This window comes from Embiotoca jacksoni, unplaced genomic scaffold, assembly GCF_022577435.1.
Source record: "Embiotoca jacksoni isolate LCO1_2020_lvr unplaced genomic scaffold, fEmbJac1.0.p SCAF_23, whole genome shotgun sequence".
Lineage (NCBI taxonomy): Eukaryota > Metazoa > Chordata > Actinopteri > Embiotocidae > Embiotoca > Embiotoca jacksoni.
Genome location: NW_027185374.1, coordinates 7,549,732 through 7,573,827, shown reverse-complemented (window position 1 = coordinate 7,573,827; position 24,096 = coordinate 7,549,732). Strand labels below are relative to the sequence as shown.

General features: G+C 41.3%; 1 protein-coding gene across 1 annotated transcript; it reads right to left on the bottom strand.

The window, feature by feature from the left end:
- Nucleotides 1–2,856: 2,856 nt before the first annotated feature.
- Nucleotides 2,857–13,323, bottom strand: fermt1 (FERM domain containing kindlin 1). Its single transcript, XM_069158733.1, has 16 exons — nucleotides 13,285–13,323; nucleotides 11,692–11,848; nucleotides 10,877–10,974; nucleotides 9,731–9,866; nucleotides 9,419–9,556; nucleotides 7,739–7,922; nucleotides 7,527–7,629; nucleotides 7,286–7,393; nucleotides 6,251–6,382; nucleotides 6,048–6,097; nucleotides 5,487–5,611; nucleotides 5,107–5,213; nucleotides 4,764–4,988; nucleotides 4,526–4,650; nucleotides 3,469–3,610; nucleotides 2,857–3,376 (listed from the first exon to the last, which is right to left on the bottom strand). The coding sequence occupies exons 2-16, from the start codon at nucleotides 11,846–11,848 to the stop codon at nucleotides 3,203–3,205; spliced, it is 2,004 nt and encodes a 667-aa protein (XP_069014834.1). The 5' UTR covers nucleotides 13,285–13,323; the 3' UTR covers nucleotides 2,857–3,202.
- Between the last annotated feature and the right edge of the window lie 10,773 nt (nucleotides 13,324–24,096).

Genomic DNA, 24,096 nt, shown 5'->3' with positions numbered 1-24,096 from the left:
TAGATTTATGTGCATGGGGTAGCAATGTTAGAGGATGGTACATCTTTGACCAGTCCCAGTGATGGTTTTTAGAGTATTGCCATTCTTGGCTTTTCATTATGCCAATTAAACTCTGCTCTTACAATATTTCAGCATGATTCCATATATAATATAATGACACAGGATATATTCTCTATAGGCTGGTGTTTTAGGTTAGGTTAGGTAGTTACTTTATTAATCCCCGAGGGGATTATTTTTTTTTTTTCGCTACAGCAGCATATAGAAGCAATAAGATAATAATAGAACAATAGAAAAGCAAGAAAATAGCAGTAAAAAATATAAAATATAAATATAAAATGCACAGTATATGCAGTACAGTATATATCTCTCTATATATATATTATACACAAACAACCAAGAAACACAGTCAACAGTGTTATTGTTGTGTGTTGGATTTTGCCAGAGGTGAGTTATTGTACAGTCTAATTGCGGTCGGCAGGAATGATCTCCTGTATCTGTCCTTGTGACAGCGGAGCTGGAGGAATCTTTTGGAGAAAGTGCTCCGCTGTCCCTGCAGCAGGTGGTGGAGAGGGTGGTCAGGATTATCCAATATGGATAATAGTTTGTTCAGCGTCCTCCTCTCCACCACCTTTTCCAGACTATCCAGATTGTAGCCGATGATGGAGCCGGCCTTTTTCACCAGTTTGTTAAGTCTGTTGGTGTCACCGGCTCCAATGCTGCTCCCCCAGCAGACCACAGAGAAGTACAGTGCACTGGCCACAACAGACTGGTAGAACATCTCCAACATCTCGCTGCACACATTGAAGGATCGAAGTTTCCTCAAGAAAAAGAGTCGGCTCATCCCCTTCTTGTAGACAGCGTTGATGTTGGTCTTCCAGTTCAGTCTGTTGTCGATGGACACACCCAGGTACTTGTACTCCTCAACCATGTCCACCTCCTCTCCCAGGACTCTCAGCGGTTGTGGAGCCGTCGCCTTCCTCCTGAAGTCGACCACCATCTCTCTGGTCTTGGCCACGTTCAGGAGCAGGTGATTTCTTCCCACCCACTCCACAAAGTCCTCCACTACTGCCCTGTACTCATCCTCCCGTCCATCCCTTATACACCCGACCACTGCAGAGTCATCAGAGAACTTCTGCAGATGGCAGGACTCTGAGTTGTACTGGAAGTCAGTTGTGTATAAGGTGAACAGGAAGGGGGACAGAACAGTTCCCCGAGGAGCTCCAGTACCACTGACCACCGTATCAGACAGCACACTGCCCAGACGGACAAACTGTGGTCTGCCTGTCATGTAGTCAGTGATCCAGGAGACGGTGGACGCATCCACCCCCACCACCCGCAGCTTCTCACTCAGCAGCAGTGGTTGGATGGTGTTGAATGCACTGGAGAAATCAAAGAAAGTGATTCTCACAGAGTCACCGGTTCCATCCAGGTGAGACTGAGCTCGTTGCAGCAGGTAGATGAGGGCATCGTCCACTCCCACCTGAGGCTATCTTTACTGTTTAAAGATATCAAATAGGCTCAAATAGTTCGCCAGTTTATGCAGACTTAGAGTACTGCCATATATTGACAATAACCTTTATATCTTTTAAACATCTGCATGATCATTTTGGCCAGACTTAAAGACCTATAGTAGTTTACATTCAAATAATCCAAAAGTTTGGGCAGCAATGATATGATGACCACCCGCATTGGTGGTCTCGATTGCTTCTGTCATTATATGAACAAAATATGTAGTGGTGTACCTGTTGGTGCCTTACCATTTGATGAACATTTATTGGTGTCCAGTCTCCTCTTCTAAAATTGGAAATGCCTCCTTCTCCTGTTGATTTAACTTTGACATGGGCAGATTCACAAAGAAATTATTTAACTTTTAACTGTTTCATTTTTAAGTGAAGTTAAGTTGAGGGTAAACTTATGATGGTGCCACTATGATCCCTCCAGGTGGCTATTTAATGCGCAGGTTTGAGTTGTTTCAACTTGATATGCCGGAATACCACCTGCCTTTTCCAGTTTTTACATTGTGTTTTATAACTGCTTTAAAATGGTGTGGCAGCTCCACCTGCCCACCACTGGTGTCCTGCAGAGGCACAGTGAGGTGGTGGAAAGAGCAAACGAGACTGCACAAATAAGATCATGGATTGGTCACATTTCAGTCAATTTACATATGACGAAAAAACAATGAGACAACATGTTTTACAGACCTCAGTCGAAACCTACAAGATCGCAGATTGTAATGATGTGTTAATAATGCATAAATATGAAAATATAATTGTACATTTCCATTATGAAAAATATATCAGTTATTAGATAAAACATACACTGTTTAAGCCAACGTGAAAATCTGCCATTAAAGCACCTAAACTTCAGCTGATCTGGACGAGGCTCCACTAAACTAAATATATCAAACTATGTTTCAGCTGTATATAGTTTGGGAATCCAAGACATCTTCAGAGGCTTTTTGAATTTTGAAACTTTTTTTTTTTTAAGTGTGGCAGCAGTTTGCAGGGTGGACATGGTTGTATTCCACACAGTAGCTATGACAAATAATCATTATGTCATTATCCCCCCCCCACACACACACACACGCACGCGCACACGTGCCCACACACACGCCCGCACACACGCACACACACATAAAAAAAATTACATGTTTGTTTTCTTCAACTACATCGTACTATACTTATCAAAAATAAAATTGAATCACTGTAAACAACAAAGCACATTATGCTTAAAATGCATTTACAATCAATGTAAATACCTAGCTTTGTGTTTCCATGAACAAAAGTGAGATAAGTTTTAAAATAAAAAAAAACCACCCTTTAGTGATTTACATTAAAAGTTTTTTTTTTACTGTTTGAAACAAGAACATCTCTTCACCTTAAAAAACGCCTACTTATTACAAATATCAGTTTATCCCAGTTTTGAGAAAGACAAATCTTGACTACATATTTACATCAACACCATTATTTTTCTAGTGTACATTTCTGTATCTGTTTACTGCTGGATATATAATGACAAAAAAATATGTTGCTGTTCTGTGATTGAAAATGTGTCATTTCTCTGACTGACTCAGTATTACATTTTCTTTGGCAGTGATTTGTTCAGAGTTTAGGGTTACAACTGCTGCAGCAGATGAGCGCTGTAACATGTTCGTAAATAAACAAAATTACACTGTCAGAAGTGCTGGCTTATTCATCTTTGCTCATTCCTGGCCTCCAGTAAGTTTATGGAACAGTTCTTCGTCTAGAGTTTCGTTCTGGTCTTTAGATCGTGTGGAGAGGAAGATGTAACCGCCGATGAACTCGTGGACCACCTTGCAGTCGCAGCTCAAACAGCAGAAGGCTATCCTCACATTCTGGTCAAATTCTATGGTCACCTGAAATTACATAAAAGATATATTCATGTCTCTGATTTTGTATATGATAAAAATGTCTTCCCTGAGTAAAGAGAGGCACACTGATCTCCCACCTGTCTTATCTCCCAGTTGACATTCCACTGCTTCATGTTGGCGAACCTCCATGTGGTGACAGGCAGGCCAGAGGACATGTCAATACGAATCAGGCGGTTATATGAAATCCCCAGAATTTCATCCTTCTTACCGCCTTTGAATCTGAAACACAAATTAAAGGGAAACCTCCCACATTATCATTCATAAATGCATTTAGATGCTCAAATATGTACAGGGTTCCCACTCCAAGTCAAATGTCTAATTCCTTGATTTTCACTGACTAAAAAGTTGAAAATCCATGACCTATACCAGGGGTGTCAAACTCATTTTAGTTAAGGGGCCACACACTGCCCACTTTGATCTCAAGTGGTCCAGACCAGTAAAATCATGGCATAATAATGACAATACTTCTATATGTTTAAATCATTGGTGAAGGTTTTTGGATGATAAACCCTATTTTAAGGTCTTTCTACAATAAACTAGAAACATAAAAACCAAAAACTCAGACATCAGCCCACTGTTTATCTGCCTGGGCTCTCCTCTGCAGATTCCCTAGCAGCGAGTGCTGCTGCCTCCGGAGCAGACGTCGCATTTACGCTGTTTTTGAAGCAATTACTGGATCGATTAAAAAAAAAATTTACAAAACGTTTGTACTCATAAACCTCCATATTCTCATAGAAATGCAATTTATGTCTTTCCGTAATTTTCACACTTAGCAAAGTCATCCAGCGGGCCGAGCTGGACCCCCTGGTGGGCCGGATCCGGCCCGCGGGCCGTATGTTTGACACCCCTGACCTATACTGACCAGAAAAACAGGCTGCCCTTGTGCTGAGCAGACAGGAAACACTCGCATTGTTTTATTCCGATCCGTTTGCAAGCTCACAGGCGTTTTCAGTACAAATCTTTTCACTGCTTAAACCTACTGCACAATTATGATCACACACAACTACAACTATACACCCTTATAAACACACTGGCCATTGCACAAAAAAACGGGAGTTGTATATCTATCACCCAGTCTTTCAACCACTACACCGCCCCGGAAACCTGTATGTCATCAAAATACGTGCACTGTACCTGACAATGTAGTAGTTGATACCAAACTCCGGAAGCGACTGCCACGCCTGGATAAAGCGCATCTTGGCCTCCACTAGTGACAGCCGTGCGATGTTCTGATGAGCCTCCAGGATGCGTGCTGTCAGCTTGATAAAATCACCCGCGGCACATTTAGAAGTTATATTTGGTAATAACGGCCATGTGACACTGATAGCTGTTGGCAAAGTCAAGTATGTTGCACGTCACTCGTAAAACAAACCTGTTTGGTCTTGTGCTTCTTGGAGTAACGTGGCGAAACAAAACACTCCGCATTCATTTCCATAGCATCAATGTCGGGAGCTGCCTGACCAGGAGGGGGCGCTAGGCTCTTCATTTGCAGAAAGGACTGGATGTTCTTCACTTCGGACTTGTAGGAGCTGTAGGCCATCGTCTTGCCTTTGGAGGCGAGGATACACGCAGCTTTCCACTTGGCGTACTGCGTTTCCTGCACCGGAGGGAAAGTTGCAGAACAACAGTTTCTTCACGTTTCTTCTGCACGCATAGAAATGGAAGAAGGCTTCCTGGTTATGATAGAAAAATGCAGGATTAGGAACAAGCCTTACATTGTCACAGCGGATGTACACTTCATTCATCCCGTCTGCAACTGGGAGCAGGAGCTTGATGCCGAACTTCTTGTCTGTTACATTGACATCCGGGACCACCTCACAGCCTGTTGAAGAGATATAAGATGATGGAATCACAGAATAAAACTGCAGTAATTTTGGCAGCTTAAAACATTATAACACTGAATTTTAGTTTGGACTATGGTTGTTGATATTTATTTTTTCATAATGTATATAATGGGGCCTCCATATCCAAGTTGACAGTGATTCAGTGACATAATAAAACAACGAGTAAATGTTGAAGTAGAGGCTTATTAATCCTCAGCAGTATAAAACACATACATTTTTTTTTTTTTAAACATCTTTCTTTTATCACTGACCTCGGAGGTGAAACTGCTCTATTGGTTCTCCGCTGGACACCTCCTTGTTCTTGTAGTAAGAGATGGTGGTGTCCTTGAATACAAACCAGTACTCCTTGTACGGCCGCAATGTCAGTTTTTTGGGCCTGATTTAACACCACAAAAAAAAGTAAGTAAAACAGCATAGATGTTTAAGAAGGTGAACAGGATTTAAAAAAAAAAAATAAAGAATAACACAGGATACTTAAATCATAGCAGCTCTACAGAAAGAGGGCTGTTGATTAATTTTTAGATGGCCAAAAGGCCATTATCTCCTAAAAGCAAAAATCAGAGCCATAATTACACATAATACATTTCTATAGAGAATATTTTATATCTGTCAAATAAATCACCTCATAATCTCTCAAAAAATAATCTTCCAAACCTCTAAATAAAGATGATTTAAGGGCACTAAATATGCAAAGGTTTTAGGAGAGGGAAGGATCAATTTCAATGACAGATAACTAACATTATATTACAGTTATTATCTGTGGCATCTTTGTGTGATGGAGTATAATATGTACTGTATAAAGGGGGGTTTACCTAAACAGCCGCAGGGAATCTGCCAACTGTGGAATGTCTGTAATGTCTTCCTGGGGGCGAGACAAACAACTGTCAATTACCCCTGCATCTTCTTGTGACATCATGTTAAGACATGCAATCAGCGAAGGCCTAGTTATCAACTCAAGCTCAAAAACAGGTGTTATACTGTAACAGACCAGAAAACCTTAAAAAAATATGTTTACCAGAATTCTGTCTGTGTGTCCACCTTCAAGCGTCACCTCCAGGTTGGAGAGAGCAGCCTCTACTTCATCGATTTCTGGCTCGTTGGAGTGGTCCAGGGGTTCACTCGACATGGTCAGTTTACAAATGTGGTACTGGTGGAAAAGTTTTGACTCCTGATTAGAAAACCCTGATAGCAACAATCAAACATTTCGAGTCGTTATGAAGTTCTCTGACGTGACTTAAGAGGTTATGCAAGGCTGGCATGAGTCAGAGGGATGTTTGAGCACAGCCGTCTGTGTGCCAGCCATCTCACCAATGTGTGGATGAGTGCAACCTGAATCACTGTGATTTCTGAATCATTGTCCCAACTAACTACTTTTTCTGCTACTCCATCTCTCGTCATATGTCTCATTCTCTGCCTCTCCTTCCTCTACGGCGGGATTTTCCTCATGTCCTGACACGTCCTCACATGGATTTAGACACCATACCCTCTCTCTTCAATTCTGAGCTCTAAGACATAACTATACTGTCCTTAAAACTAATCTAGGATGCACTACTGTACCCCTGGAGAATTGTGGTTCCAGGTTTTAATCATTTATCATGAGCGAGTTTAGTTCCAAAATGAAACAATGCATGCAAGTGCAATGTTTAATAGCAATTAATTTTTGTTTTGTTTGCTTCTGTAGTTTTATAGTGCTGCTGGGGATCCAAAATTGAGCACTTGTCCACTTGTGTGATATTTGTTTATTCTATTATTAGATGATACTGTGGTTTACTAGTTTGGTAAAGGTCTAAGGTAACGAAAACACAACAATTCTTAGTTCTAGGTATTTATACATAGGTTTGAATAGTATATTCCATTTCTACCAATAGATCCCCTTAAATATTACACACTGGACATACTGGACCTTTAAATAATCATTATATACATTATAATAATCAATAATCATTTACTATTAGTATTTTGTTACCTAACAATGGTAATACAATCATTACTTCCCAATTATTTGAATTACATTTGTTTGCTTTTGTAAGTGTGATGTCAAACTGCTCACTTGTAATGAAGCAAACATCAGCATCTCCTCCTCAGTGCAGTCAATCTCCTCCAGCAGGACCGACCAGCGAGCCTGTTCATATAGCTGGGTTATCCTGACAGCATCGTACTAAAACACAGAAACAAGCAGAGACACTTGATTTTAGTACAACAACTTCAAACTGAGACTGACTTGCTGTTAGTCCAGGGAGTTTTGACAAGATTTTTTTTTTTTTGCAAGGGATACATTTTAGGTCTCTTACTTTAGGATTGAGGTCGAAGAAGACGTTGTACTTAAAGCGAAGCAATAGTTTCTCTTCATCCTGAATTTCTTGCTCCATGAGAGAACGGGACGAGTCCAGCCACCTGTCAATCATAGCAACAACCAATCAGATGAGCCCAGGGACAGAAATAGCATTCAAATTGTGTAACACTGTCATTTTTGAAATTGACACTGAAAGGTTTTGGATTTTACCCTGCGTTGTTGACTGCTTTGTCCAGTAGTGACAGCGGCTGGTACATCTTGGCGAGCTCAGCGGGTGGCAGGTTTGGCTGAGACTCAGCCAGTGGGTTTTCTCCAAACCAAAGGCTGGTGGCAGACACCGGCATGCCGTTCTCTGGGTCATAGGTGGCTGTCATGGTCTTACTGTACATGGGGCCTTGTTTGGGGAAAGTAAAGGAAATGAAGGATCAGCACAACTCCATATTTATATCAAATTTGAAGGAACTGTTAGGGGTTTGCACTCCAGGTTAATCACCTGTCAGAGGCGAGGTGAAAGAACTCATGAAACTAAAAGAGCAATTTCAAAGAGGCAACAGTAAGAATAAAAGTTTGACAAAAATGGTGAAATGATGAAACTGAGGAGGTAATAACCGGGTCGACAATAAAGGCGCAGTGATTTTTAAGTTGATGTTGAACCTATGCTGGGTGCTCATTGTAAGAGTGAGAGTATGGCTACTCCTGAAAAACACGGCAGCATACTGAACAATTCTTTCAGATCTCCCTGATGAAAACTGTATCCTGTTAGATCTCAGCAGCACTGTATGCACACTGCAGACGTTTTAGATATTAAAAGTACATTGAGTTTGCTTTGTTTTTTTCAAACATATTACCATCAACAGTGCAGTAAACAAAAGAAAAAAACAAATCAAAGTAAGATTTGCCTTTTAACCATACCAACTCTCTACGGTACACTTGAGTTCACATCTGTTTCAAGCATCTTTGAGAACCTGCCACAGATCTTCAGTGGATTTATGCTGTTTTAATGTCATAAGTTTGTTGAGATCAGGGATCTGAAGGGGCCATATCATCTGTCACTCGAGATAGATATTTGGGAATCTGACTGTCTGGCACCATTCAGACTCCTGCTCTGGTGGTATTGTGTGATGAATACATATGTAAACATCTAACTTTTGCACAGTAATGTATTTATTTTTTGCTTCTTCTATCCCTCCTAAAGAAGTAACTCCTAGAAATGAAGATGCTGTCCCCACTGAGGCTGCACAGTCATCTGAATTTTGGAATTAAAGAAATTATGAAACGCCAACTGACCTAAATTTAGTCAAAGCTGGTTTCCAAAACACAAACTGTCAGGATTCCTATTATTAAACTGTGAATAACAACCACTGACGTTTAGATAGATGTGTAACCAACCAGTCAGCCAGCAGAAAAGTCCTAAAAAAACAAGAATATTAAAATCTGTCTAACCTGACTCTTGATGGCCATTAGAGCACCAGAACATTCTTACTTAGTCTTTCTTACATTAATCAGATTAATAGACTTTTTTAACCAATGACATTTTGCCTTGTCATATCAGAAAAATCACAGTTAGAACTAATCACATGAACAATTTCCTCATTCCAGCAAAATAAACTATAAAAAAAAGTTATTCAACTTTCACAGTAAATATTTCCCTCTTGTACAACAGCCCTCTCTGAACGGACTAACCTCCTCGCAACGGGCCCACATCCCTGTAAATTCATCACATAAATAAACATTACAACCAAAATCCATCAAAACAAATCTCTGAATCCATGAAATTAGGGTTTCTTCACAATTGCAGTTTACCCTTTAATCAGTAAACTGGTGTACTAGAGTGGGTGATTCTGTGCCGTTAAAACTTTGGTCTTTGCCTAGTTAAGAAATGTACGGTACCTGTTCCTCCAGGTCCCCCACTGAGTAAATCGATGTCCCAGATGTCATTGTGTGGCGAGTTCTTGTCTTTCTTCTTCTTCTTCCTGGATGGATCATCTGGAGGCTTCAGCAGAGACAGCTCCTCTGGTCGTCTGATGTCTGAGATGATGCGAAGAGGAGGGGATTTAAATGATTATGAAAAATACAGGTGGAAGGTGAGTCTTACTTTTAAGACCAGTCAATAATGTTTCTGTCTAAAACACCCCTAATCATAAGCAAAACAGCGGAGAGGAGAGGGGCGTAATTGTAATCATTAGGAACAGAGAAACTCACTGAGTATTCTGCAGATTTCTGCCACCGCCTTGAAGACCACGTTGGAGAAGCTGACAGTCATTTTGATGGTTTTCATATTGGGGAGCTGCAGCAACAGGGGTTTGTGCTGGGGTGTGTAGCGCAGGTCAGCATCAGCCTGTGTAGACAATTCATTTAAATGATTTGAGGTTTAGATGCAAAATCAATACGTATGCCTTTATTTAAGGAAACGTCACAGTCACTTTTTTTTGTTGCTTTTTTCCCCATTCATTATCAAGTCAGAATGCTTTTAAAGGTCCTGTACTGTTTAAATGCAGTTTTCTGTTTATTTTTTATTTATTTTTTATTTCAAAGCAGTTGTAGGTGCTATATAAATACTGTGAAAGTGTGTAAACACTCAGCCCACAGAGACAGACACAAAGACTGTGCTGTTTTGACAAGCCAAGTGGACTTCTGTAAGTTTGTGATGTCACAAACTCAAGTCATTTTACCCACCCTCAGCACGGTGCCAAAAATACCATGCTGACACGCTGTTGTGAAGCTACCAAGCTGCAAGACCGAAGAAAATCAGTGGTTGGCCAGGGTGTGAACCACTCAGTAAAGAGTCAGCCAATCAGAAGTAAGGGTCATTGACAGCAATGTGCCTTAAATACACATACACAAAAAGAGGCTTCTTGGTGTGGCTCGAGAGAGAAGCTCAGGAGAGCAGATGGAAAACTTAAGGGACATTTCTTTACATTTTACTAAATGCCACAAAAATATATTTTTATGGATATAAAGACTGCAAATAAAACAGCAGAAGCATTCATTTGTTGTTACAGTATCTTCGTTAACACTGAGATCTTGAATCTTTTAGCTTTAAAAAAAAATGCTTGACTGTATAGCATGTGCTATATGAATAATAGACCGATCACATGGTTCTGGCCGCACTGAACAGGTTAATAATAATTGAGTGTGTCAAGGTGAGGATATGATTTCATTTAGCAGTTTACAAGGCTGGCCATATAAAACCTCTCCACACCTTAAAGAGCTGCAAACACACGCTGAAGTTATTTATGATGCTTTGACTGGAGGAAACGTTCCCATGGGAATCCAAATAGTTTTCCAAGTTTTCTAAATTCTGAATTGTTTTGGGGGTTAAAGTGGTCCACTTGGCGTTCACATTACCTGAATCCCATACTTGTCCAAGGTCCAGTGGGTCTTGAGCAGCCAACATTTCCTCTGTTCCCACCACAGAGCATGATCTGACCAGTCCTGAGGAGCCTCTGGAGGCAGGCAGATGAAGTAAAACCATTAAAACCATCATACTTCAATATTTAAGTGGTAGTTCACACATAAAGTCATTGCACACATTTAAATGTCAATTTTAAAGGGTCTTGCAGTGGAGTTTTGGCTTTGTGGCTAAAATATTCCAAAGACAACTACAGTACATCTGCAAGCAACACAAATACTACCCACTGTTGTGGAGGTGGCGGGGTTTAATTAATCTACCTGACATCATCTTATGGTGCTGGGCCGAAATCCGTCTGTTGATGACAAGCTGCTTAGTCATCTATTATGGCTCATGCTCTTTACACCAGCTCACTAAAAATGCCTTCACTTTAGTTCCACTAGCTCCTCCGTGTTTATGAAGGACTGTAAAGAGAGATCAGATCAAACCCAGCTGAACTTTGGGCCCTCGGGCTACACAAGCCAACGCATTGTGACAAAACAACGGCACTGCGGTGTAGAAAAATGCAGGGCAAACAAGGGTGTGGCTTGACTAACAGCCTTGTAGTGGCAGCAGGTGGAGGCCGAGGCACTGCGCTTAAAACAAAGGTAACCAGGTATGCAAGAAAGTTCTAAATGCAAGCAATTTAGACAAGGAAGAGAAATTGAATCCTGTCATGGAGAGGCAACTGAAATGTGTACGTTTCTTTCCAGCTACACAGAATTCCCTCCAGCCACCGTGCAGCAAGCAGTACAACAGTTGAGACACTTACTGATTTTCTCCACCAACTTAAGCATGAGTCCTCCGATGTGCAAGTCTCCCTTCACCCTCAGCTTAAATCTCATGGACTCATCCCCATCTTTTTGATCCACCTGCACCGACAGCTCCCAGGACGTTTCTCCATATTCTGCGGCTGTGACCGTGGCCATCTTCTAACAAGACAGAGGAGAGACAGTGCAGAGATCACGTAAACACACACGGGGGGGAGGGGGGGGGTTCCACTAATATATGGTGATTCATTTCCTGATCTCTTTTGTTTGGAGAATTGGGAAACATCTGGGATGAAAACATGAGTCAGTGGATAAAGTGTTTCTCAACATCCTGATTAACTTTAACAAACACAGATCTCATCGTGTTTCTGCTTTAAGTGTCTAACAGATTTGAACTCTGCTTCTGCTGCAGTGTGTCTGCAATGATACCGCAGCCAATACATTTATAAATAAGATATCAGTGAACACACAGACAGGCAGATGTACTGTAGCTGGTGCTAGCAATAAAAAGAAAGAGATGAGACTGCAGAATATACAACAGACACAACGGGGCTGCACAGTTCTGATTGGTTGATTTTAATGAGAAAGAGTGAATGGATTAACATTAGACAGGTAAAAGATGGGGGGGGGAGTGAGGTAAAGGAGGAGGAGGAGGGAGGAGCAGGGAGGGTAGAGCTGTGGAATGTGTGACGAGCAGGGACACGAATCTGTTGCAAGAGAGACCATACGAAACAAAAAATCTCCACACAATGAACCAAACGACCTGCATTTCAAATCACGTGGTGAATAAACAGACAAAGACAAACTCTTCCACAAACTAGACTTGGAACAATCCTCAGAGATACCTTTTTCACTTGTCCTGGGCAGCCCAGTGCAAGTGTGTACTGAGTGAAACGTCTTGCCGGGAGGCTCGGTTTAATGAATACACTCTGCTTTCTTTGTGCTGCTTCCTCCCTGTACACTGTGCAGCTGCGGGGTACAGTTAAAAGTTTGAGCTCGCATGCCTGCTGAGGGAAGGCTTGTTGCGATGTGTTGGAGGATGATGAATTGACTCCAACAATATTACACCAGCAGGAAAAACAGAGCAAAAAGTGATAGCAGGAGGGATGGTGTAATTTGGTGTTTTATCAGGACTTTAACAATAGAAAATCAAATGGTAAATATAATGTAACATAAAATATTCAATGCTTCTGGCGTGTCATAAAGATACATCATAAAGACACAATAATAGCTTATTTACACTACAGCTGCACACACAGCCTCGTACTTAATGCTCAAAACCAACATGAGTCACTTGTTTCTGTTAAATTCATACATACTGAGGCTAACAGTGGAAAAGTGGAGTTGATGACTTCTTTTGAGTCATAAACAGCAGCCAGAACACAGAAGCTCAATTACAATAATAGAATAAAGTTGTACACATGAGCTTCCTTCTTTGTGGGCCCACCACAGATCCGTGACAAGCCCCAAATAGATTATTCCCTGTCATGTGATGACTTTTTTATTGTCAGAGATATGAGAGTTCTGCTTTAATCAAACTCTGCTCATGAAACGAACAGTCAGAGGCAAAGTCAGAAATATGAAACCACCCTTACCTTGATTCAAAGTTTTCTGCCGGTCAGCTATTCCTAGAACTTTCTTGTGAAGTGGAGGAAACCAGGAGTGAGGCTGCTTTGGGAGTAAAAACACGCCCCGTGTAGGCAGACAGGTAGAGGAGGAGGAGGAGGAGGAGAAGTAGGAGGAGGAGGCGGCGGGGGCTGCGGAGGAAGCGGAAGCGGAAGTAGTAACGTTACAGACAGAGCAGGTGAGCTCGTTTCATGCACGACTGCGTGTCCAGACGCCATTAGCAGGCAGGGACCAAGTTATTTCCGCCAATTTGATTGGGTTAGTAAGTTCAAACTTGTTGAATAAAGTTACAAATGACTGCTTGTCTGTAGCCGTTAGCCTCTGTATATATATTGCATATAACAATGCAAACATACTCCATTACAAGTTAAAGTTCTGCAGGAGAAGTTCTACTAAAGTAAAAGTAGGCTACATAAGTATTAACAGCAAAATGTAGTTAAAGTAAAAGTACTGGTTTGGTCCCTCTGACTGATGTATTATCACGAGATCATAAATACTGAAGCATCAGAGTGTCTTACTGTTAGCTGCTGCTCATCCACAAATCTGTTTTGGGTTTTTGGACTTATCCTCTAATCTTTATTATTTGAGAACACCGGATTATTTGAGCTCTTCCATTTCAGACATTTTGTGCCAAATCACAGCATAAGTAATTTCAGTAAGTAAGGTCAAGACCATACGATATCACAGAAAACCAACAATTCCCACGTGAGGAAGTATTTGATGAGGAGGAAGTATTTGATGAGGAGGATGAAGGGAGGAAAAGATCCATTTTAATCGGGAGAAAACCAGACTCAGAGGAGGGCGGCCATCTGCCCTGACTGGTTGGGGGGAGATAGAGAAGACGAGCATTGAAAAACATTTTATACAGCATTCTAACTTTTTGGGAAATAGGGATATATAAACATAAAACGCAACAATACCAGAAAACAGTGATGTTTTTTAAGGTTTCTTTCATCTTTTAGACTTGTATTTTTTGGAAGATCTGGTGGAAAGTACCCTACACTATTGGAGTGGAAGTATAAAGTAGCATCAAAGGGAAATACTAAAGTACAAGTACCTCAAAATAGTACTTAAGTGCAGTACTTGAGAATTTGTCCTTAAGTTACTCTTTACCACTGCAAATTTAACTCAGTCCAATTTACCAGTCATGGGAAGTCCTACTCAGCCTCAGAAAACAGTTGTCTAGTGGTTTCTGGGGCACTAGAGGGAGCTTCCTAAAGCCCCCCCCCAAATGATGATGACATGATGGAACTGTAGGAGCCTGCTTTATTTTTTTAATTTTTAATTTTTAATCTAACTGCTAGAATTGCTAGAATACTGCTTTAAGAACTTAGCAAACAGTGAGTTACTATAATGAATACCAGCCCAACAATAACTCACTGTATTTCAAAATTCAAAGTAATAGAGGATTAATTTTTCACGCTTTCAAAGGAGGTGTAGTTAATGTGAAAATATCACATCAGGATTATAGCTCTTGATTAATAATGAGTTACTAAAGAAAATCAGCCCACCGTTCCCGATGCCCACATCCTGTTTAATGAGTAAATCAAGATGAGTCACTTGAGTTTGTCGCTGTTCACATAATATTAATAATTGCCAGCTTACAAAACGACAATAACACATCTGTCACATCTGAGCATTTGTTTACCATTTGTACAGATGGTGTCCTCCTGACAACCAGCCAGCTATCCTGAGTTATGGCCAGCTTGTAATATTTAGGTGTGTATCTTTGTGGGTGTGTTGGACTGCTCCTCTGTGTCAGTCATTTTGGCCTGAGGTTAGCCCATGTGTGAAGCCTGCCCCCCTCTGGTTTCTATTGGTAACATCATACAGGGGCTGTTTGCCATGGCCGATAGTAGAAATGCATACTGTGGCGAGGCAGGGACATCAGCCTCATGTAGCCAAATAGAGAAGATAAATGAGACTCCAAACCCAGATGGTAATCAGGCAGCTTCAGCACAGATTGAAGTTGAATACTGAGTTACATTTTAAGATAAATGTCTTTATTTTGAATAAAAGACAGATCCTACCAGTAAAAGGAAGTAATAAGTACTTTCACACTGTCACTTCCAAGTTTAATTGGAAGTTTCAATCATAAGCCTTTGGTATCCATTGGATTAATTGCTTTTCCCTTTATTTAATTTAATTTTCCCCTGCCCCCTCTTAGCCAAACAGTTATTTGAGTCTTTGTGGACACAGAGCTTTTTAGTTGATTAGTAATTTTTATGGTCGTGTAATGGGAAACAACCGATTGCTTACTAATCACAGATTTAATTTGGTCAGTAATAGTGTTATAGAAATCCTTCTGCCTGACTGCATTCCTCTGCATTGAGACATATTAAGAAATATGCAAATCGGATTATTTGCTCTCCGGGCACTGTCCTTGCATTGAGAGCGCTACAAAACCTGGTACTCTCATTACTGCTTTGCTGCCACAAAGTGGCGCCATTAGACCAAACTGGAGTTGGAGGAGAGAAACATCCTCAGCTGGTGAAACAGTTTTGAGAGGACGATGCTTCATTTCTTATAGAAATGAGGCACCGCTGGCCCTCACTCAATAGTTCTTTACATTTGTATTTTATGGTGTGTACTCCTTAACAGTGAAGGAATGAACAAATTTAAGCCTGTTTCCACATTTTAAAACATGACTAAAATCATCCCCCCAATCATATGGTATTTTTTGCTCTGAAGAGAGAAAGCCAGAGCTGACAACTGTCACTCAAGTTATCACAACATGAAAAGGCAGCTTAGTAATACAAGTGAAATAGTCTGTTGTCAGTATCAGTTGGAGTCCTATCACTTGCAATTATAGCTTTCTAGGTTATGATTAGCAAACCATGCAAGTCATCTCAGTGGGGACATTTGGAGCTGTGACTCTTTATTAATTTTTTTATTTTCTTTTGAGAATTTCATACATTTGATTAAGTGAGAAAACTTGTCTCTTTTTTTTTGTCCCGTCCAGGGAGGAGTGGTGCCAGAGTCAGCTGCAGAAGAAGAACACACCTAGAGTTGGTACGTATTCAAGGGCACCGGGTACTTGCTAATTCAGAGGCTCAAACCTGGGCACTCCTGTTGAAGGACACTTTCTCTTAGACCATTTTGACCACAGATTAGGTGCAGCAAACACGTCTGCGAGTCTGTCCAAGCTCTCTGTTCCAGCGCAGTGTTTAGTGCTGGCACACGAGGTCGTCTCGAGTCCCCGTGTAAGAGAGGAAATGTAAATTCCATGACAAAAACAAACAAATTCAGTAAACCCTGAGCCTCATAAACTCTGTCAGTGGTGTGAGGACACATGGAAAATAACATAATTTGAACCTGTCAGGCCTGGACACCATGTCATCGTGACACCTGTGGTTCTAATGGCGGCTCGGTGCACAGAGTCCAAGCTAAAGGAGAGGACAAATATCAGCTTTACTGCAGTGCCTGGGAGGATGATAAAATGCAGTCTTTAGAGTGATGAAGAGAGAGAGAAGGAAAAGTTTTGGACTGTGGTTTTAGACACAATAAATTACATCTCCTGCCTGAAGCTGGTCTGAACCTACTTGGAAGCGGGTGGGAAACAACATCTGTAGAAGCCTTCGTCGGCGCTCTGTATTTATGGAGAGAGAAACCTCCCGGTGACCTGGGAACACGCTTACCCAATTAGCAGCCTCGCCGACGGATCAAATGGAAGTGAAAACATTCACTGCCGTGACGGAGACGCATCACAATGCTCCATTCATGCTGCCCTATGCTTTGGGGGTGGTGGTGGTGGTGGTGGGGTTGTTCTTTTAAGCATGTAGTGGGTAGGTGGGGATAGGTGAAAGGGAGTAATGAATGCAACAAGAAACTTAACTTACCTCACCACCGTCTTTGACGTGTCAGTGGAGGCCTCATTCATGACTTAATACAGATCCAGAGGTAAACACTGTTCAAAGGTGTTGTTTTCCTAAGGTTATACCAACCACCACTCACCTCGGCACTCCGTGTCCCCCCTCACCTCAGGCCCCGCTTCCCCTGCAGTCTCTCCAATCCAGCACAGCCACAGGGTTTTATGCTGGGGGACTAGCAGGGGTCAGGAGCCCTGAGAAACAGCAGGAGAAGTGACAGTACAGGGCTCCGGGGAACAAAAGCCCTGCAAAGTCTTACAGATCCGATTTATTCAGGTTTTTTTTTTTTTTAAGTCTGTTTCTTTCTCTTTTTTTGTTCGTGTGAATCGATTTATTCATAAGCCACAGACCTGCGTAGCTATCATCAAATTCCAGACCAAGTTCCTATTCAAATAAAAAAAAAAACTCAAGCGTGGAGAAGCTGCACCTGGCTGGTTATTTTTTTTTTGCAAATGTCAACATAATTTGAAATTCAGTCATGATTGGAGTCAAGACAACCCAGGTGTGACTGTCAAGAGAGGATATATGACTGATATACAGTCTGTGCGGAGTGATTGACTAAATATAGTATAAACGTGTCTAAATATTACTGGCCTCACCTCGCATAAACTGTAATCCTTGCACTGCAGTGAAGGCTCTGCATAAAGGGTGCTTTTATTTCTAAAATTAATTGTTTATTTATATGGGTGGAGCCAAAGATGCTTCGGTAAATGGCGTCTTGCATCGTTGCTTGTGAACCTTATAAAAATGAAGAAATGTTACAGAGCGAAGGCCAATAAAGATGTGGGGTTTTTTTAAGTTTATGAAAGTGAAAAAGAAGTTTAAAAATACACAATTAGCTCGGAGTGATATTCCTCTTTTTTTTTCTGTTCACCTCTCCTAGCAATGGAAACCTGTGATAGAAATAAAACTTGTCATGGTGTCAGGTCAGATAGCCATAAATATGGGTTGTCAGTGCCGTGTGACCCTCACATGGAGAGGAGAGGCTGCTCCGAGCCGCGGTTTGGAACTGGATATCATATGTTTAAATATTGCGCTTCTTTCTGAAAAGTGGCTACTGTAAAACAGCTTCCATCACAGAGTATCGCTTTACCTGTCACTGGCAGTATTTCATCCCTCTGCTGCCCAGAAGCTTAAAAGATATAAATGAACACAGCCATATGGACCAGATAGTGATCACTCACCCCTCAGACAGATACTCCTCCTCTCTGAAACTGAAAGGAGGACAGACAGATAGGTGACATTTTTCAGATATTAAACCTGATGAGTTCACTTTCCTGTGGTGCTGAAAACGGTGTCTTTACTTCTTTGTCAGTTGTAGCAGGTGGGCGTGGAAGTTTGAAGCAGCTGACATTTCAGTTCCTATGTGAATATCAAATATGTTGAATAAAGCCATATACAGTGTTGTGACTTTTATTAGGCCTGTCAGGGCATACAGACGCACAGTGGGAACGCTGCCCATGTTTTGTTAAAGATAAAATAACACCTTTTTCTTGCAGGTCCTGTATGCAGAGGATTTTTTTTTTTGGAGGGGACGGATCTGCCCACATGTGAGTGGAAGTACGCCGATGCTGTCCGGCCACGTCCTGTGCTGCGTGGAAGAACCGAGCGTTGACGCCGGCCTTGAAGTTGCCATGACTGATCTCACAGGTACGGCGTTAAGAGGAAGCAGGGCGTTGTGTTCCTTTCCTCACCACATCAATTTACAAACTGGTTGTGAATGGGTGCCATTTTGAAACATGCAAATATGGGTAGCCTCTGCCTGTATCAGCTGATGCTGGTCAGTGTTGTTTTTGGCCCGGCCTTAAAGGCTTGAGGGGAGAAAGACGTACTGAGAGTTAGAAAAGGTCGTATAAACTCTAGCAGGATTACTTTACCAACACTTTCCATGGCTGAGATCCTGTGAATGGATCCATTGTGGGGTGGGTCTCCGCTCGCGGAAAGCAAACCCTGTCAGGATCCAGTTCATTAGCACCTAGTTTACTGTTTGAAGTCCGTTATTTATCCGGTGTCTAAAGGGGAACCCCGTTCAGACATATGTAAAGTGTGTGCGTGTGCGTGTGTGTGTGTGTGTGCGTGTGTGCGTGTGCGTGTGTGTGTGTGTGTGTGTGTGTGTGTGTGTGTGTGTGTGTGTGTGTGTGTGTGTGTGTGTGTATTCATGCGCAGGCATGTCGCATGTACAAACGTACAAGACTCAGAGGATCTACAGGGGGTTTCCAGAGCAAATGGCTCAAGAGCAAATAAAACTTTCCATGGCGCAATAAAATGTATGGAGAACGAACAGGAGGTACATTGGTGCGGCTCTAAAGGTGGGAAATAACCCTGAGAATTTGTAGAAAAAATATATACATAAGGGCTTGATATATTTATGTGCTGACAGTCACTGACCTTGACTCTGTAAATACAAAAATAATATCAAAAGCATAAGAAGTTAGAAATGTTAAAGTACATTTATATTACATTGTTGCATAATTCATAAGGCTCTCTTCTTGAAAAAAAGATACATGAGGTTATATTACATCATTATTTATTCAACATGAGAATGAATTGGTGTTTGTAAACAGTGCTTGAAACCCTGTTTACTTGTGGAATATCAGAGCAACAGCAGCAGCAGCAGCAGTCCGTCCTCTTGAGTTATTCCACTGTATTTCTAACTATCATGTGAGAGCGCCTGTGTGTGTTTTTGCTTCTCTTTTTCTTTTGTGATCTGTTTGTTCTCTGGAAGGCGTCCCTGAGCCTCTGGTCAGACAAAAGTGCCGCGTTGAGCAAAACCTCCACTCCACTTTTATGGTCTGTGTGGGCCGTCCTATTTGTACATGCTTAGAGCAAATTAGACCAGCAGCTGCGCACGGCCGTCCTATTCCATGTTGGCTTTTTATGATAAAAATATGCTACGGTAAACCTCGCAGCTTGGATCCAGAAATATGCGGCCCGTTTCTTCTGGCACTGACACCTCTCCATATTTACAATCAGCACTTCCCCCTTTTCCTGGTCTAAAAAGAGACGGAGAAACAGAATAGAGGTTTGGGATGAATTGAGGGGAGTGCAGAGAGAGAGAGAGAGACAGATGGAGGGGGGGGGGCAGAAAGAAAGAGAGGGACCACCTATGCAGATGTTTTCCACATGTAGAATGAAAACAAGCTGCAGCAAGATAAGTACAAGAGAGGAGACTGCACCTGTTGTGGGGTGATGATCCGCCCATGCGTGATATCGGACTTTAACATGTCATGCTGTTTGAGTCATTTTTGTAAACATTTCACAAAAAAAATCCATTGTTTATTTGAATATATAGGGATTAAAAAGTAAGTAAAAGGCTGGTTTGTCAGCCAGTAAAACAACATTGCAAGCTACAACATAGCTGTTCTATAAATTCTGTGATTTAAAGTTTTAATATGCTTAGACTTTGTAAATTCCTCCAAATGCTTTTTTTTAAATTTTTTATTTTTTTTTTAGAAGATATCAATCCTTTAAAGGAAAATAGTCTGACCTAAATACAAAAAGCACACGTTTACTTTTGTGTGTGTTTTTTTATTTGTTGAAATATGCAGTTTTAGAGCAAATATCTCAATGCAGAGGTTTTGTGAAGGTTGTGGGTTGTATGACTGTACTGGTCGTTTCGGCCTGCATCCTAACACTTGGCTCTTCCTATCTTCTTACCTGCATAGAAGTCTACCTTGGTTTCTTTTGGTTTGATTGTGTTGAGTTTATGTTTGTTTAAACTCATTTTGAGTTATCCTTAATAAGTGGTTGGCCTAAATACATTGCTCCTGTTTGGATCTCCCTTCGTTGTCATAGCCTGAACGAGCTGGGCGTAACAGCTTTTATTTTTGACAGATTTTGAAGCTACAGCTTGAAATAAATTGACATCAACCTTTGGATGGCTGGAAGATGGCTGGAAATATTCTATCATTGTTACCGTACATCTTACAACAAATTTGAATAGTAGTCCTGAAGTTGCATTCACACATAACAACCAGCAAGTGAAAATAGTTCAAACCAAACTAGTTTAAATTAAATAAGTATAGAATACAAAAGTAAAGAAATAAGATGAAAAATGTATACATTTTGTATAACATATAAATCAGTACAATAAAAGAGCAGCTTAGATATTGCATTTGAGGATATTATACGTTCCCTGAATCACAGTGACCTTATGTACAAGCAGTGTATTTAGGAAGATATACATAAAAAGGTGCAGTTGGAATGTGAACATCTGTGTCGTGCTCTGTAAATGTAAGTATTTTAGTGCAGCTCGTCACACAGGTCCCAAACAGTCGGTCAGTATTTGGTTTGTTCTGTTCATGTATGGCTCAGGGGCTGTTTTTAAGAGTGTTTGTCTGTGATACGATGGACCTGAAGCATCTGTCAGAGGGCAGAAGGTTGAACAGATGATGTCCAGGATGGAGTGATTATTTCAGTTTGTTGGCTGCTCTTATGAGGCAACTGGAGCTGAATAAGTCCCACAAAGAGATGCGATACGTCAGCATTCTCTTGATGAAGGTGCGGTTGCAGCAGCCTCTCCTGTTTTTCCAGAGGATCCTTAAAACATAACAGTTGCTGCTGTGGTGTTGGTGGTCCCGGAGTAATCTTCTGCGTTTTGCGAACCTAGGAACGTGAAAACAAGAAATCTCTCCACATATCCCCCTTGATGTACAATATATCGGGGTCTGCACTATTCTACGTTCACCAGAATGTGACACATTGTGAAATGAGGTGCAGTTTTTAATATCTTATATAAAAGTCACACATTTGCCTGATTTCCATTGATCACTCAAGTCCTGCTTTATGCCTCGAGACATTTGGGAAAAGTGGTAGGTAAATATAATTTCTGACAGTGTGACAGGAATAAGGAATAGTCCCTGCTCAGAATTGAGTTCTTAGGCTAATCATCCATGATTATAGCCCTCGAAGCCAAAATACACTCCATGTGAAAGAGGTTGTTTTCATCTGCATGCTGCAGCAGAACGACTGGCTGACAGTGTTACCTATTCTCCCGAGGGCTCTCACTCTCCTTCTGCGTCTATTTGACTGGCCTGCAGCAGGTCCTGTAGCCCTCAGGAACTGTCCTGGGAGACCTGGACAACATTGGCATCAGGCAGCTTAGCGGTGTCATTTCGCCGTGGTGAGCCGGACAAAAGCATCTCTTGTTGTCGCAAGCTGTTTGTGGTGCTGCTTTCCCAGCCCTGTGGAAAGGAAAGGACAGCCAATGACCACTGCCAAACAAACCTGCTCCAGCTCACCTGTGCAGTGAATGTGGAACTGAGTGACCCAGATCTGGATGGAAACCATTGCAAATATTTCCCAACATGGTCTGTGGAAGAAACATTTAACAGGGCCTCTCAGCAGGGAATTTAACTAACTGTAAATGACTCTGACTCCCTCTAATTTGTATCATCTGTTCCTAAGAAGTAGTAAACATTCATTTTACCATGAAACCATTCAGCAGTGTGTTCCAAGGTGTGGATTGAAGTAATAAAACTTCAGTGCTCAGGACAATTGTGGTTTCATCTTGTCACTCCCTGAAGAATTTATTATACTACAGAGCAAGGAATGAGAATTACTTTGGGATTAGAAGCAGAATTGTTGTTGTAGAGCAGCGGATCTGTTTATTACCTTGTCTATGCAGTGCTGGTGGCAAGGCAAACCTCTTTTGCCCAAACTACAGCTCAGTTTAGAAGCGTAAGCCATGCTGCAAATATTTGGCTTGGCCGCAGAAATTGAATTATATTGGCACAGAAAGCTTAGAAATAAAAAACAGCAACCTTGGGAACAATTATGCAAAGTGAAACGTGGTTAAACCAAGTGCTACTGGTTTTCCATTCCATCCAAAAGGAAAAAAAAGGAGAAAACTGCTTTAGCAGAGTTTATACACCTTATTAAATATGTTGAAGTATTTATCCTTGCCATGGCAGATGGAGCTACAGCTCATTTTGGTTGTGTTGTATAGCTTCTCTGTGTTTCACAGCCTTAAAAGTGAACACATCTTCTGGGAAGTTCTCCATGTGAACCCGAAGCTGTGGTGATGTGATGGTTTATTTCAACCACAGATGAAACCTCATAACAGATAGCATTTCATAAATATTTCTTGTGTTTCCTTAAAACATTTTATACTTTGACAACACGATCAACATCCATTGAAATATACAGCAATCAAGTCTATGTCTGCAGCAAAAAAAGAAAACAGGATGATTTATGCCTGTTCTAAAATATTAAATTAGTTTCTCCGTCAAAGTTATTATAAATAGATGCCAACAGTATGACAACTAATAGCCAATATCACCAAACACAGTACTGTATGAGGTGCAATTAAAACTTCAGAGACTGCATCTATTATGTTCTGACTGCCAGCCGAAATCTGATTTTTGTCATATTCATATTGTATCCAGATTGATTTTTGAAAGTCTGAACAGCAAAAACCACATAAAATGGGGAACCAAAAAAAAATCGGGATCCAAACCACATTTGGAGGTGGTTTGAAATGCAATTCCAATTGGATTTCTGGAGATGCATCGCAGAGTGTCAATCAGACTTTCCACCGTCATTTCCAACACGACACAGTGACGAAGTAAATTTCAGAGAGAGAGTGAGTGGAATCTAAGCTACCACTAGCAGAGCGCTATCAGAAAGTGTAGATTTTGGTTGTGTGGAAGACAACGACAACAGCAATCCACAGACAGAATCTGAAATGAACTGTCAGCTGCCACTTCCATGCCAGCAGCTCCAGTGTTGGAAAGCCGCTGCACCCCATGCAAATGGGTTGGTGATGTCTGCTCACACCAAATCTGATCGGTTCACTTGCAAACTACAGTGCAGATAGTCTGACCTAAAGATCAGATTCTACCAAGAACTTTACCTGATGTGAATCTGGCTGCCATCCCCGTCAAAGTAGTCTCCTTACGCAGCGATGTACTG